Source organism: Oncorhynchus mykiss, chromosome 28 (genome assembly GCF_013265735.2).
Source record: "Oncorhynchus mykiss isolate Arlee chromosome 28, USDA_OmykA_1.1, whole genome shotgun sequence".
Classification (NCBI taxonomy): domain Eukaryota; kingdom Metazoa; phylum Chordata; class Actinopteri; order Salmoniformes; family Salmonidae; genus Oncorhynchus; species Oncorhynchus mykiss.
In genome coordinates this window covers 26855151-26868154 of record NC_048592.1, presented here as the reverse complement: position 1 = coordinate 26868154, position 13004 = coordinate 26855151, and the positions used below count along the sequence as shown (strand labels likewise).

At 43.8% G+C, this 13004-nt stretch overlaps 1 protein-coding gene across 2 annotated transcripts in view; it reads right to left on the bottom strand.

The window, feature by feature from the left end:
• Positions 1–13004, bottom strand: part of LOC110508195 (chloride channel protein 2) — a 126973-nt gene that overhangs the window by 41743 nt on the left and 72226 nt on the right. The window contains exons 3-11 of one of the 2 annotated variants that reach the window (XM_036965953.1): positions 3926–4057; positions 3624–3752; positions 3126–3259; positions 2713–2793; positions 2176–2199; positions 1775–1853; positions 1512–1637; positions 1316–1400; positions 1098–1199 (exon numbers count right to left, since the gene is read on the bottom strand). In XM_036965953.1, the coding sequence (XP_036821848.1) occupies positions 1098–1199; positions 1316–1400; positions 1512–1637; positions 1775–1853; positions 2176–2199; positions 2713–2793; positions 3126–3259; positions 3624–3752; positions 3926–4057 (892 nt within the window). Of the gene's footprint in view, positions 1–1097; positions 1200–1315; positions 1401–1511; positions 1638–1774; positions 1854–2175; positions 2200–2712; positions 2794–3125; positions 3260–3623; positions 3753–3925; positions 4058–13004 lie in introns of those variants that run through there. The other variant, XM_036965952.1, reaches the window with a different exon arrangement.

The following is a 13004-nucleotide window of genomic DNA, read 5'->3' as shown; positions in this document are numbered from 1 at the left end:
TTTACATGTGAACTTATAGCTAGATAAACTATTTTATAGCACCACTTCTCATCTCAGTAAGAATTGCTAAGGCAAAAAGCAATTCCACTATTGTGGCTAATCTGTACTGTGGCTACCTTCACATAGTTGATTTCCATCATGACATCATGCTCCTCATTTGATTGTAGTTAGCTTAGTTGCTCGTTTAGATGCCAGTGATTGAGACCTAATATTGCAACCAAACTGCTTCAAATATGTATTATGTCAAGAATTAGCCTAGGTATGTAGCTAACTAAATGACATCCCTATTAATTAAGTATGCATTCTATAATAAGTGATCTAGCCAACATGCATTACTTCTGGCATGCCATGGCACTGCTTGCTTTACATTTGACAAATATTTCTGTACCGTAGCTAGCTAGATAATAATGATTTATGATAATTGCAGTTTAGTTCATTAGCTAACTAACTAAGTGTGAGTCTGGCTGTAAAACGCAGCTAGCTAGCCAATTTGACTTAATTATATGTAGCCAAGCTAGCGAGCTTGATACTCACTCAGTAACGTTCGTTTACAGTAACATGGTTTTCTGGGCAATCCCGGTCAAGTCCTTCTTGCCTACTCCCGTCTCTTGGTCTTCTTCTAGGTTCAAAACGATATGACTGTAGTCCGGTGGTTGATTGTCAAAAGTAACGCAGTCAACGGCTCAGTGTTCTACAACTGCTCACCTGCTTCTAAATCAAGGAAGAGCAATGTTTTTATGGTGCGCGTGCGGCACAGCTGCATATAATCGATTTTTATCTCCAACTTCAGCCCAAAAAACGGTGACATATAATATTAATAGATATGTGTTAGATACCACCCACATACGTTTGATTGACACCTCATTATCATATTGAAGGAAGACATAAATAAATTAAGAAATAATGTAAATTAATAAAATGAGAGAGGGATTAATTATTAAAATAATGATTTATCTATTTGTGTGCATTCATTCATCCATTTATTTATTCATCTATTTATTTGTGCATTTATCTATAATTACTGCAGATTTGGTCCTCCATATGTTTGTGTGTGTACAATATATAACAGTTCAATAGTATAATATTCACAGACTCACTTCCTAAGCAGGAACTTGTTGATGGTCTTCTGTTTCCTCATACACTCTACTATCAGTCTGTTCAGGTAGACAAATAGGGCCCCACCAAAACCACACGCAATCCTGAGGACGGGACAGAGTCACACACAGTTCTAGGTTAATAGCCATTTACAGTGACGATACTGAGGAGTTTGAGCAGGGTGTGTAGAACACACAGGATACAGTAAACACACATGTACCCCAGGATGGCGAAGGCTGGCAACTCCTGGAGATCAAAGGGGAAGTCCAGACGGAAACGTGTCTTAAAAAGAGCCGTGATGGTCTCTGAGAGAGACAGAGAGAATAACACCAGTCAACTCTGACTAACTATTGGCTCAATGACCCCCCCCCCCCCCCCCCCCACACACACACACACGCACACACACACCTCCTCACCTTCATCCTGGTTCCACACAGCCAGTACTCTGAAGATGAAGGCGCTGAAGGTGGCAGCGAAGAAGCCCCTCCAGTAGTTCCTCACCGCAAAGAACGTAGACGTTACCTCAATGCTGAAGAGCACACCTGCAGCACACACACACACACACACACACACACACACACACACAGTCACTGTTGCAGTAACACCATTCATCACTTACTGTATTTTACTGCATTTCTCCCCAATGTATATTGTAAAGTACATGGACTTGGTTACGTACCTCCAATAGGGGCAGCAAAGCAGCATCCCACCCCTACTGCACACGCTGCTGATAGCATCTCTGTGTTCCTCAACTCATTCTGTAATAGGAACATACGCACACTCACAGACACCCACACATACATAAACACATATGTGCAAGTACACATAGTACACACATACACACACATACAAATACATAATGGAATTACAGAGAGTAATGTTGGAATTTAGATGAACAGAATAACATGAAGTAAAGGGAGATGTCATGTATCGTTTGCCGTATGTGTCATGATGGCATTCACATAGAACAGAATAGAAATGCTTGACTTGAAATGGAAGGGCGCTCACATGACGCCCCAACAAACATGAAACAAGTGGACCCTGAGACGTGCACATACTTAGACACACGTGCACTCGTACCTTGTTTCCCTCAAAGGGCTCTTCCTTAAGCAGTAAGTGGGAAAAGACAGAAATCTGTGTGAGTACCTGAGAGTTAAATTGAAGAAAAGCAGAGACCAAAATCTGTTGGGAAAAATTATTTTTATTGCTTTATTGCTTTATTTTTTGGACAGAAAATGCATTCAATCTCCTATAATGATTGGGTTCAAACGGGATGAACCTCAACCCTGATCATTATGGAATTGTTCTAAAGTAGATTTGATGCTTGCTGACTTGAAATGTTCTTCCTCCATCTCCCTTTTCCTCCTCGCCCGCCTCCCCCTCCCCTCCTCTTCCTCCTCCTCCAGGTCTTGGGTGGTGTATGGCAGAGAGAGTAATCTCTTGGCAGACTGAGAACCATAGACAGGAGTAGTACTGTGTGCTGGAGCCCAGGGTCGGGCTCAGGTGAGTGGGGGTGAGTGTGTGTCCTGGAGGGTGGCAGGCTGGTCAGACATATCACACAGATACTAAAACCAAATTGAGTGTGTGTGTGTGGGTGGGGGGGGAACTGTCTCTCACCATGTAAATCCCACCAAACAACGCAGCCATGAATTTACTCAGGAGAGCTGCACACAGACTGGCCACATGAACGAACGGGCCCTGAGTGAAAGATTGGAGAAATGAGAAAGAGAGATGTAGGGGTAGAGGTCAAAGGATGATGAAGAGAAAGAACATGGAATGCAGAGTTAGTAATAGAGGGGAAAAGGGGGGAAAAGAAGGCAGAACTAAAGCAATTTCAGACCAGGGCCCGTATTCATCAAGTGTCTCAGAGTAAGAGTGCTGAACCAGAATAAAGCTCCCCTGTCCATATAACCGTATTCATGATGATCTTATGGCAAAACTGCTCCTAGATCAGCACTTTATAAATTCGAGCCCAGGAATTTCAAATATTTCACTACTTTTCCCGTAACAGTCTACTAGGGGTTTCCCACCTCCTTTCCCAGGGGCATGCCACTGCCCAGAGCACAGGTCAGCCCGATAACCTTGGCCACAAAGGTTTTAAAGGTGAGATACTCCTTAAGTACCACACCTCTAAGAATGGTCTTCATCTCTGGGATACCCGAACCTGAAGAAAAGGAGGAGAAGAGGAGGGCGAGGGAGGTGGGATAGGAGGAGGGCGAGGACGGAGAGTGCGGTAAAATGTATATTCAGAGATCCACTTCAAGATTATTTATGAATTCAAGGCAGTCATTACTAGTGGTTTCAAGGATATTGTCAAGGATGTCTTGAAGTTGTATAACTTCTGTCAACTACCCATGTGGACTGAGTCGACGCCATACATCTGTGACCTTTAAATAATATTGCACAGTGTTTCATTCTGTATGCAAATTAGCTATTTAAATATATGTGAGTGAGCATGACTAGGAATAAATGTAGGTGTAAGATTACATTGAATGAGTGTGTGTGCGTTCCACACTTGAGTATCTTACCCACAGCCTGCGGGGCCAGTATCTGTGTGAACCCTGCTGAGAAAGTGATGAGCACCACTGGGTAGGTGACCCAGGCCAGGTACTGCAGGAGCATGTTACTGTTCAGTCCCCCGTACATCCACTTCTGAGCTACAGCGCAGAGACACACACAGATAAATCAAACCTATTAAAGGGCACATTCTAAAACTTTTTACACAAGGAGAGCTAGGAATATCTCACCCTCTCTCTCTCCCTCCTTCCATTCCCTATGGTGTTGTCCATTACCCAACAGACCCAGGAATATCTCTCCCTCCCTCCCTCACCTTGTTGACAGAAGGCTATAGCGTAGTCCATCACCCAGCTGACCAGGGCCATGACCAGACCCAGGAGGATGAGAAAGATCCAGTCCTCGCCCACACGAGAGATCAGGAACTTCTGACAGCGAGACGTACACACTGGAGAAAGGAGAGAGGGGGTGGGAGAGAGGAAGATTAAAAAGACAACAGCTTAAAATAAGAGAGAAATAGTCACTGTAACAAGACAGAGAGCGTTAAAAAAAGACATATGGAGTGATGAGAAATGGAGACAGAAGGAACACTGTGTGAAAAGCAAGTGGGGTGGAGAGACGGATAGAAATGCATCACGACTTGTTGAGCTGAATGAATAAAGGAATGAGTGGACTTAGAGATGGGTGGAAAGAGAGATATATAAGGCCGCTAAAGACCCAGGAAGCGAGTGACGATAGAGAGATAAAATGGATGTATGGAGAGAAGGAGGAAAGGTGAATGGTTGCTCTCAGGTGGATGAAATAGGAGTAACTGGATGTCCCTGAAGACAAACTCAAACATCGAAGAGAACACAGTGTCTTGAGGGACACAGTCTATGAGTGCTCTAGATACTGAACCGGTGTCAGCAATTTGGTGCCAGAGATGTAGCGGAGTCAGGCGCTACATCTCTGTAGCGCCTGAGCAACACAACCGAGTTTACTCACAAAAATTCAAGCAATATTCCAAATAGGAAAATGCCTACAAACTAACACCTACAACAACCATTAAGACACCAACAATCACGGACAGAACAGAAATGTATGCCAGAGGGTTAAATAAGGAACATGATATGGGAATTGAAACCAGGTGTGTGTAATACAGACAAAACAAAACGAAAATTTGTAGCCGCACATGGGCAGCGTTCCATATCTCCTCCGAGTGCCGAAACCATTCATCCAACCACAGGAGCCTCGATCTGGCTCTGATGCCATGGTGCCAGGACCGGCTGATAACCCAGCACACACTGAAACAGTGATAGGTTGGTAGAGGAGTGGTGGAGGGAGTTTTGGGCCATCACCGCCCAGGGGATGTAAACCGCCCACTCCCCCAGCCGGTCCTGGCAATAGGACCGCAGAAACGTACCCACATCCCGGTTGACTCTTTCCACCTGCCCGTTACTCTCGGGGTGGAAACCTGAGGTAAGGCTAACCGAGACCCCCAAGCGTTCCATAAACACCCTCCAGACTCTAGACGGGAATTTGGGACCCCGATCAGAAACTATATCCTCAGGCACCCCGTAGTGCAGAATACGTGGGTGAACAGGGCCGCCGTAGTTTGTAGAGCCGTAGGGAGACCGGGCAAAGGAAGGAGACGGCAGGACGTAGAAAACCGATCCACAACGACCAGATTCGTGTTGTTACCCCGTGACGGGGGAAGGTCCGTCACGAAATCCACCAATAGGTGTGACCACGGTCGTTGTGGAACAGGAAGGGGTTGTCATTTCCCTCTGGGCAGATGTCTAGGTGCCTTGCACTGTGCGTATACCGAACAGGAGGAAACATAAACCCTCACGTCCTTAGCTAAAGTGGGCCACCAGGACTTCCCAGCAAGGCAGCGCACCGTCCGACCAATGCCAGGATGACCAGAGGAGGGTGACGTGTGAGCCCAACAGATCAAACGATTGCGGACATCAAACGGAACGTACAGATGCCCAACTGGACACTCAGGGGGAGTGGGCTCTGCACGTGATGCCCGCTCGATGTCCACCTCCCATACCACCGGTGGCACCAGGCAAGAAGCCGGTATTATGAGAGTGGGATCCGTGGACCGCTCCTCTGTATCATACAGCCGGGACAGTGCTGCCTTCACGTTCTGGGAACCTGGTTCATGGGATAGGGTGAAAACAAAGCGGGTGAAAAACATGGCCCACCTCGCCTGGCGAGGGTTCATTCTCCTCGCCGCCCGGATGTACTCCAGATTGTGGTGGTCAGTCCAAATGAGGAAAGGGTGTTTAGCCCCCTCAAGCCAATGCCTCCACGCCTTCAGAGCCTTGACAACAGCCAACAGCTCCCAGTCCTCCACATCATAGTTTCGCTCCGCCGGGCTGAGCCTCTTCGAAAAGAAAGCACAGGGGCGGAGCTTCGGTGGCATACCCGAGCGCTGAGACAGCACAACTCCTATCCCAGCCTCGGACGTGTCCACCTCTACTATGAATGCCAAGGAGGGATCAGGATGAGCCAGTACGGGAGCTGAGGTAAACAGAGCCTTCAGGTGACCAAAAGCTCTGTCCGCCCCAGCTGACCACTGCAGTCGCACCGGTCCCCACTTCAGCAAGGAGGTAATGGGAGCCACTCCCTGACCAAAACCCTCGATAAGCCTCCGGTAGTAGTTGGCAAACCCTAAGAACCGCTGCACCTCTTTTACCGTGGTTGGAGTCGGCCAATTTCCCCTGACGCGGAAAAGCAGTACCCTAGGAAGGAGATGGACTGTTGGAAGAACAGACAATTCACCCGCCTTGACGTATAGGTCATGTTCCAACAGTCGACCAAGCACCCTGCGCACAAGGGACACATGCTCGGCGCGAGTAGTGGAGTATATTAGAATGTCATCTATATACACCACTACACCCTGTCAGTGCAGGTCCCTGAAAATCTCATCCACAAAGGATTGGAAGACTGATGGAGCATTCATTAACCCATATGGCATGCCGAGGTACTCATAGTGCCAAGAAGTGGTACTAAATGCCGTATTCCACTCATCCACCCTCGGATACTCACCAGGTTGTAAGCGCTCCTGAGGTCCAATTTTGTGAAGAAGCGCGCCCCGTACAATGACTCTGTCTTACTGGCGATGAGAGGTAGCGGGTAACTGTATTTTACCGTAATCTGATTTAAACCTCGATAGTCAATACATGGGCGTAAACCTCCATCCTTCTTCTTCACAAAAAATAAACTCGGGGAGACAGGTAAAGTGGAAGGCCGAATGTATCCCTGTCCCAGAGATTCGGCGACATGTGTTTCCATAGCCGCTGTCTCCTCCTGTGACAGAGGATACACGTGACTCCTGGGAAGTGCAGCGCCTACCAGGAGATTTATCGCACAATCCCCCTGTCGATGGGGTGGTAATTGAGTCGGCTTCTTTTTACAGAAGGCGAGTGCCAAATCGGCATATTCGGGGGGAATGTGCATGGTGGAAACCTGGTTTGGACTTTCCACCGTAGTGGCACCTAAGGAAACACCTACACACCTCCCTGAACACTGACAGGACCATCCCTTGAGAGCCCTCTGTTGCCACGAAATAATAGGATCATGAGAGGCCAACCAGGGAAGGCCCAACACAACAGAAAACGCAGGAGAGTTGATCAGGAAGAGACTAATTCTCTCCTCGTGACCCCTCTGCGTTCTCACAGCAATGGGAGCTGTGACCTCCCTAATTAGCCCCGACCCCAAAGGATGACTATCTAAGGCATGTACAGGGAAGGGAACATCAACAGGAACAATAGGGATCCCTAATCTATGTGCCAAGGAGCAGTCAATAAAGTTCCCAGCTGCGCCTGAATCTACTAGCCCCTTATGCTGGCAATGTGGGGAGAACTCAGGAAATTCTATAGGTAACCACGTGTGCAACATTTCATCTTGATGATGCCGTTAGTGCAATTTAAAGCATTTATTGGGGACTCATTGTTATCTTTTCGTAAAACATCTGGTTGCAGTAAAGAGCCAACCTGTATACTAAGGAGATCCTGAGGAAAATCGACGAGTACCAACAGCTTCACGCTATGGAGGAGCAACATACTCCATCATGGAAAGATCTGACTACTTCACAAAATATCTTTAACCCGACAAAAAAAGAAAAACTGATTTATCTACAGACACAGACAATTTACTTACCGTTGAAGTAGCGGCTAGTGCTCTGGCTGGAACCCATGCGACACTGGAAAAGTTGTGTGAGGAGGTAGCAGGGCTGAGGGGGAGTTTGGAGTTCAGCCAGAATGAAATTCTTACGCTCCAAGGAGAAAACAAGGCACCAACAGCCAAGGTAAAAATCCAAGATTCCAACATGGATTGTCTACTCAGGGAAAACAGGGTGATGAAGGAGTCGCTACTAGACTTCACTAGTAGTAGCATGCATGAAAATCTATTTTTTCTGGGATTCCTGAGCATCCAATAATCCAGAGGGCGCGATCAGAGATTTCATGAAATCCGCATTAAAACTTCCTATAGAGACTGTAAACAAGGTGGCTTTCCACCGAGCACACAGACTTGGAGCTCGGAGTGACAAGACCAAGGGTCCCCGACCGATCATTGCAAAATTTGAACACTACCAACAAAAGGAGCTGATCTAAAGCAGGGGAAGGGAGCTTAAAGGGACCAAATTCAGTCTCAATGACCAATTTCCAAGGGAGATAAACGAACGTCGTAAGAGACTATCTAGTACAAAGGCAACAAAAAGGGACACGGGTAAGTGTTCCTTTCTCATTGTGGACAAACTCTTTATAGATGGACAGCTATTCTGAGACAGCTCCATAACACCATGGCTGTACAAAATTCTACAGGAACTTCAGGTTACGAAAAAAGGAAAGTATGGGAACTGTAAAAATATCTGAACACTATGAAGTGGATATGAACACACACATACTCAATTACATGCTCGCTTACACATACGGACTTATACATACACACACACCTGATCTCGCTCTCTTCTCTCACTCTCTCTTATCTTCTCTCTCTCCCTCTATTGTCTAGAACTGTTTTATATGTTTATATGTTTATATGTTTGTTTGTCTATCTTTTTTATGTATTTGTCTACAAGTTTATATATGTTTACAACAAGCAAGGGGAAGATAACATATACTGTTTACAGGAAACACTACATCCTTAAATGATTATACCAATTTATTGAACTTACAGGCAACAAATGATTATCAAATCATTATGGTAGGAGACTATAACACAGTGTTAAGTACCTCAATGGACTGTAAAGGTAATCACTCTACAAACTATCATCACCATGCCCTTAAGGAAATCACAAATATTATGGATGTCACGCTCTGATCTGTTTCACCTGTCCCTGTGATTGTCTCCACCTCGTCCAGGTGTCGCTTATGTTCCCCAGTGTATTTATCCCTGTGTTTCCTGTCTCTCTGTGCCAGTGCGTCTTGTATGATTAGTCAAGTCAACCAGCGTGGTTTTTCCCGTACTCCTTTTCTATTCTCTTTTGCCAGTCTTCCCGGTTTTGACCACTGCCTGACTCTGGACTACTTTTCCGCCTGCCTGATCATTCTGCCTGCCCTGACCTTGAATCTGCCTCCCCTTCGGTGCCTATTGGATACAAAAGAGGAGGAAAAATAACTTGAGGAACTTATCTATTATCAATCTAATGTAATCTATTACAAAAATTAAGCAAACTGGATGGAATATGGAGAACAATGCACAAAACTCTTCCTGAATCTCCAATACTGGAACGCTAACGAAAATAATTTGCAGAAACTCGTTACTGAAGACTGAGTCATCTATGGTTCTCCGAATTATATTTGTAAAAGAGGAAGCTAAATTATTTTAGACAGATGTTTTCTTTTCCGACTCATCCTCTCCCACTGAATGAAGATTACGGTAAGGAATTATTTCCAAATAAAAATGGAAAATTAACAAATGTACAGAAAGATCAGTGCGAAGGCCAGATTAGAGAAATAGCTTTTTGAGGCTGTTAAATCGTTTCAGTCTGGAAAAACCCCAGGGCTTGATGGCATACCGGTAGAGGTATATCAAGCCTTTTTTGATATACTAAAAGCTCCATTGTTAGTTTTAACTAATGGTAGTCTGTCAGGTACTTAGCAGGAAGGTCTGATTTCTCTATTAAAACATGACCCAGATGGCAAATATAAAGATCCCTTCTATCTAAAAAACTGGAGGCCCCTTACACTTCAATGTTGTGATGGAAAAATACTTGTGAAATGCATAGCACTCCAGTTAAATTAACTCCAGCACAATTAAAAGTGTTTTACCAGGTATTGTTCATCCTGATCAGACAGGTTTTTTACATGGACGATACATTGGAGAAGATATACGACAACTACTAGAAATAATAGAACATCATGAAACATCTAAGCCAGGCCTGGTATTTATAGTGGATTTTGAAAAGGCATTTGATAAAGTAAGACTGGATTTTATTTATAAATGACTTTTTTCAATTTCGGTAATTCTATTATAAAATGGGTAAAAAGAATGTATAGAAACCCCAGGTGTAAAATAGTAAATAACGGCTTCTTCTCCGAGTTTTGAATTATCAAGAGGAGTTAAACAAGGGTGTCCGCTGTCACCATATCTATTCGTTATGGCCATCAAAATGCTAGCTATTAAAATCAGATGCAATAACAACATTAGGGGAATAGAAAACAAAGGTGTCCATGAGTGCCGATGACTCAAGTTTTATATTAAGTCCACAAGCTAGATCCCTGCAATGTCTCATTGAAGATCTAGATAACTTTTCTGTACTCTCTGGACTAAAACCAAAGTGTACAATATTACATATTGGATCTTTAAAAAATAAACTTTTACATTACCCTGCAGTTTACCTATAAAATGGGCTGATGGTGAAGTAGACATACTTGTGAATTCATATCACAAAAGATACAAATAAGCTCTCCACAATGATTTTCAATAGAAAACTTGTAAAATAGACAAGAGCCTGCAACCATGGACCTGACTATTTATGGAAAAATTGCCCTGATTAACTCCTTAGTCAAATCTCAGTTTACTCATTTACTTATGGCGCTGCATACTCCTGACAATTTGTTTTTCAGATCATATGAGCAAAAAATATTTTGCTTTATCTGGGACGCCAAACCAATAAAGAGTGCCTATCAATATGATGAATGTGAATTGGGTGGGTTGAGATTATTAAATATAAAAGCACTAAACCTCTTTCTAAAAGCTTCACTCATTCAAAAGTTTTACTTGAACCCTAAATGGTTCTCAAGTAGATTACTAAGAAAAGCTCATCCATTGTTTAAAAATGGCCTTTTTGCCTTTGTGCAGATTATCATGTCTCATTTTCGATTAATTGAAAATTATACTTTTTTCTGAAGAATCTCTTTTTCAAACAAGCATTGCAGAGCTGGCTACAATTTCAATTTCAACCCCTGAAAAGATAGAACAAATATTATGGCTGAACTAAAATGTTCTGGTTGATAAAATACCTGTATTTATGGGAAATTATTAATTACATTATTGAAAATGGTATTTTGTTATTAAATTATATTGTAAATTGGAATGGTAGAGTTATGTCCTTCATTGAGTTATCCGAATTGTACGGGAAGGTCTGCTCAATCCACGAGTACAACCAAATTATTACAGCATTATCCTAAAAATGGAGGAGGCAGGTGGCAGCGGGAGGAGCTAGGGAACTGCCCAATATACAGGATCAAAACTGGCGGAGGAATAAAAATAGCATAAATAGGAAAGTATACCAGTTTCATTTGAGGACCAGGAAGTTGACAACTGTGCCATACAGATTGCAAAATAGTTGGGAAGAGATTTTTGATGTACCGATTCCATGGTGCTTGAGTTGATATATACAGTATAACAACACAAGATTCAAGACCTTTGTTTTTCAGCTAAAGTTATTATTTAGAATTCTTGCCACCAACAAAATGTTGAATATTTGAGACATAAAATCATCGAAGCTGCAGATTTTGTTGTGAGGATACAGAATCAATAGACCATTTATTTTTGTATTGCCCTCAGGTAGCCTGTTTCTGGTCTCAGGTTTAGGAATGGCTGAAAATGCATAGCATTGATCTAAAATTGACCCTAGAAATAGTACTGTTGGGAGATCTGGAGAGACCGGGTCAGTCAATTACTAATATACTAATACTCTTAGTAAAAGTATTTATCGTCAACTCTCAATCTGTGGATTCTATTCGATTAGATAGATTGAAACTGCATGTTAAACATCACAGCATAGTTGAAAGATATGTGTTGCGTAGAAACCCGAAGTGGGTGGCCAGCAGAGATAGATGGGATGGGCTGAGGGAAGCTGAGTTTTGGGATGTGGAATTGGAGACAAGTGGGAGTGGAGTTTCTGTGCGAGAGATAGAATGATGGTCAAAGTTTTTTTTAAAGTAAAAATTAAACATAATAAAAAGTTTGGCTGATGCCGTGCAGGTGTTTGTACACATGCATATACACACTCATGCAAAGAAACGCATACAAGAACACACACATACATGTAATAGTGCCAGACATGCACACAAACATATACAGTTGGCATTGCTGTTATGATTTTAGTTGTCCTTGATGTTCTTTGTTTAATTTTTTGTTTTATTATTAATATTTTTTTTTTTGCATTGTTTGCTGTTTTCTTCTGTCTTTCTTTTTTCTCTTTAGTTCATTCTCTTGGTTGTTGGTCCATTGTGGGGTTCTTGGGGGTTGGGAATGGAATTAATTGTATTTTTTATTTTTCTTCTGGGGGGGGGGGGGGGGGACTGTGGGAGGGGTCTGGAATGATTGAGGGACAACTATTGGGGAACTGTGTGGGGATCTTGGGGGGTTGGGAGTGGGTCACCTGAGTGGGTTGATTCACTGATGTGGTCATCCTGTCTGGGTTGGCGCCCGCCCCCCTTGGGTTGTGCCGTGGCGGAGGTCTTTGTGGGCTATACTCAGCCTTGTCTCAGGATGGTAAGTTGGTGGTTGAAGATATCCCTCTAGTGGTGTGGGGGCTGTGCTTTGGCAAAGTGGGTGGGGTTATATCCTTCCTGTTTGGCCCTGTCCGGGGGTGTCCTCGGATGGGGCCACAGTGTCTCCTGACCCCTCCTGTCTCAGCCTCCAGTATTTATGCTGCAGTAGTTTATGTGTCGGGGGGCTAGGGTCAGTGTGTTATATCTGGAGTACTTCTCCTGTCCTATTCGGTGTCCTGTGTGAATCTAAGTGTGCGTTCTCTAATTCTCTCCTTCTCTCTTTCTCTCTCTCGGAGGACCTGAGCCCTAGGACCATGCCCCAGGACTACCTGACATGATGACTCCTTGCTGTCCCCAGTCCACCTGACCGTGCTGCTGCTCCAGTTTAAACTGTTCTGCCTTATTATTATTCGACCATGCTGGTCATTTATGAACATTTGAACATCTTGGCCATGTTCT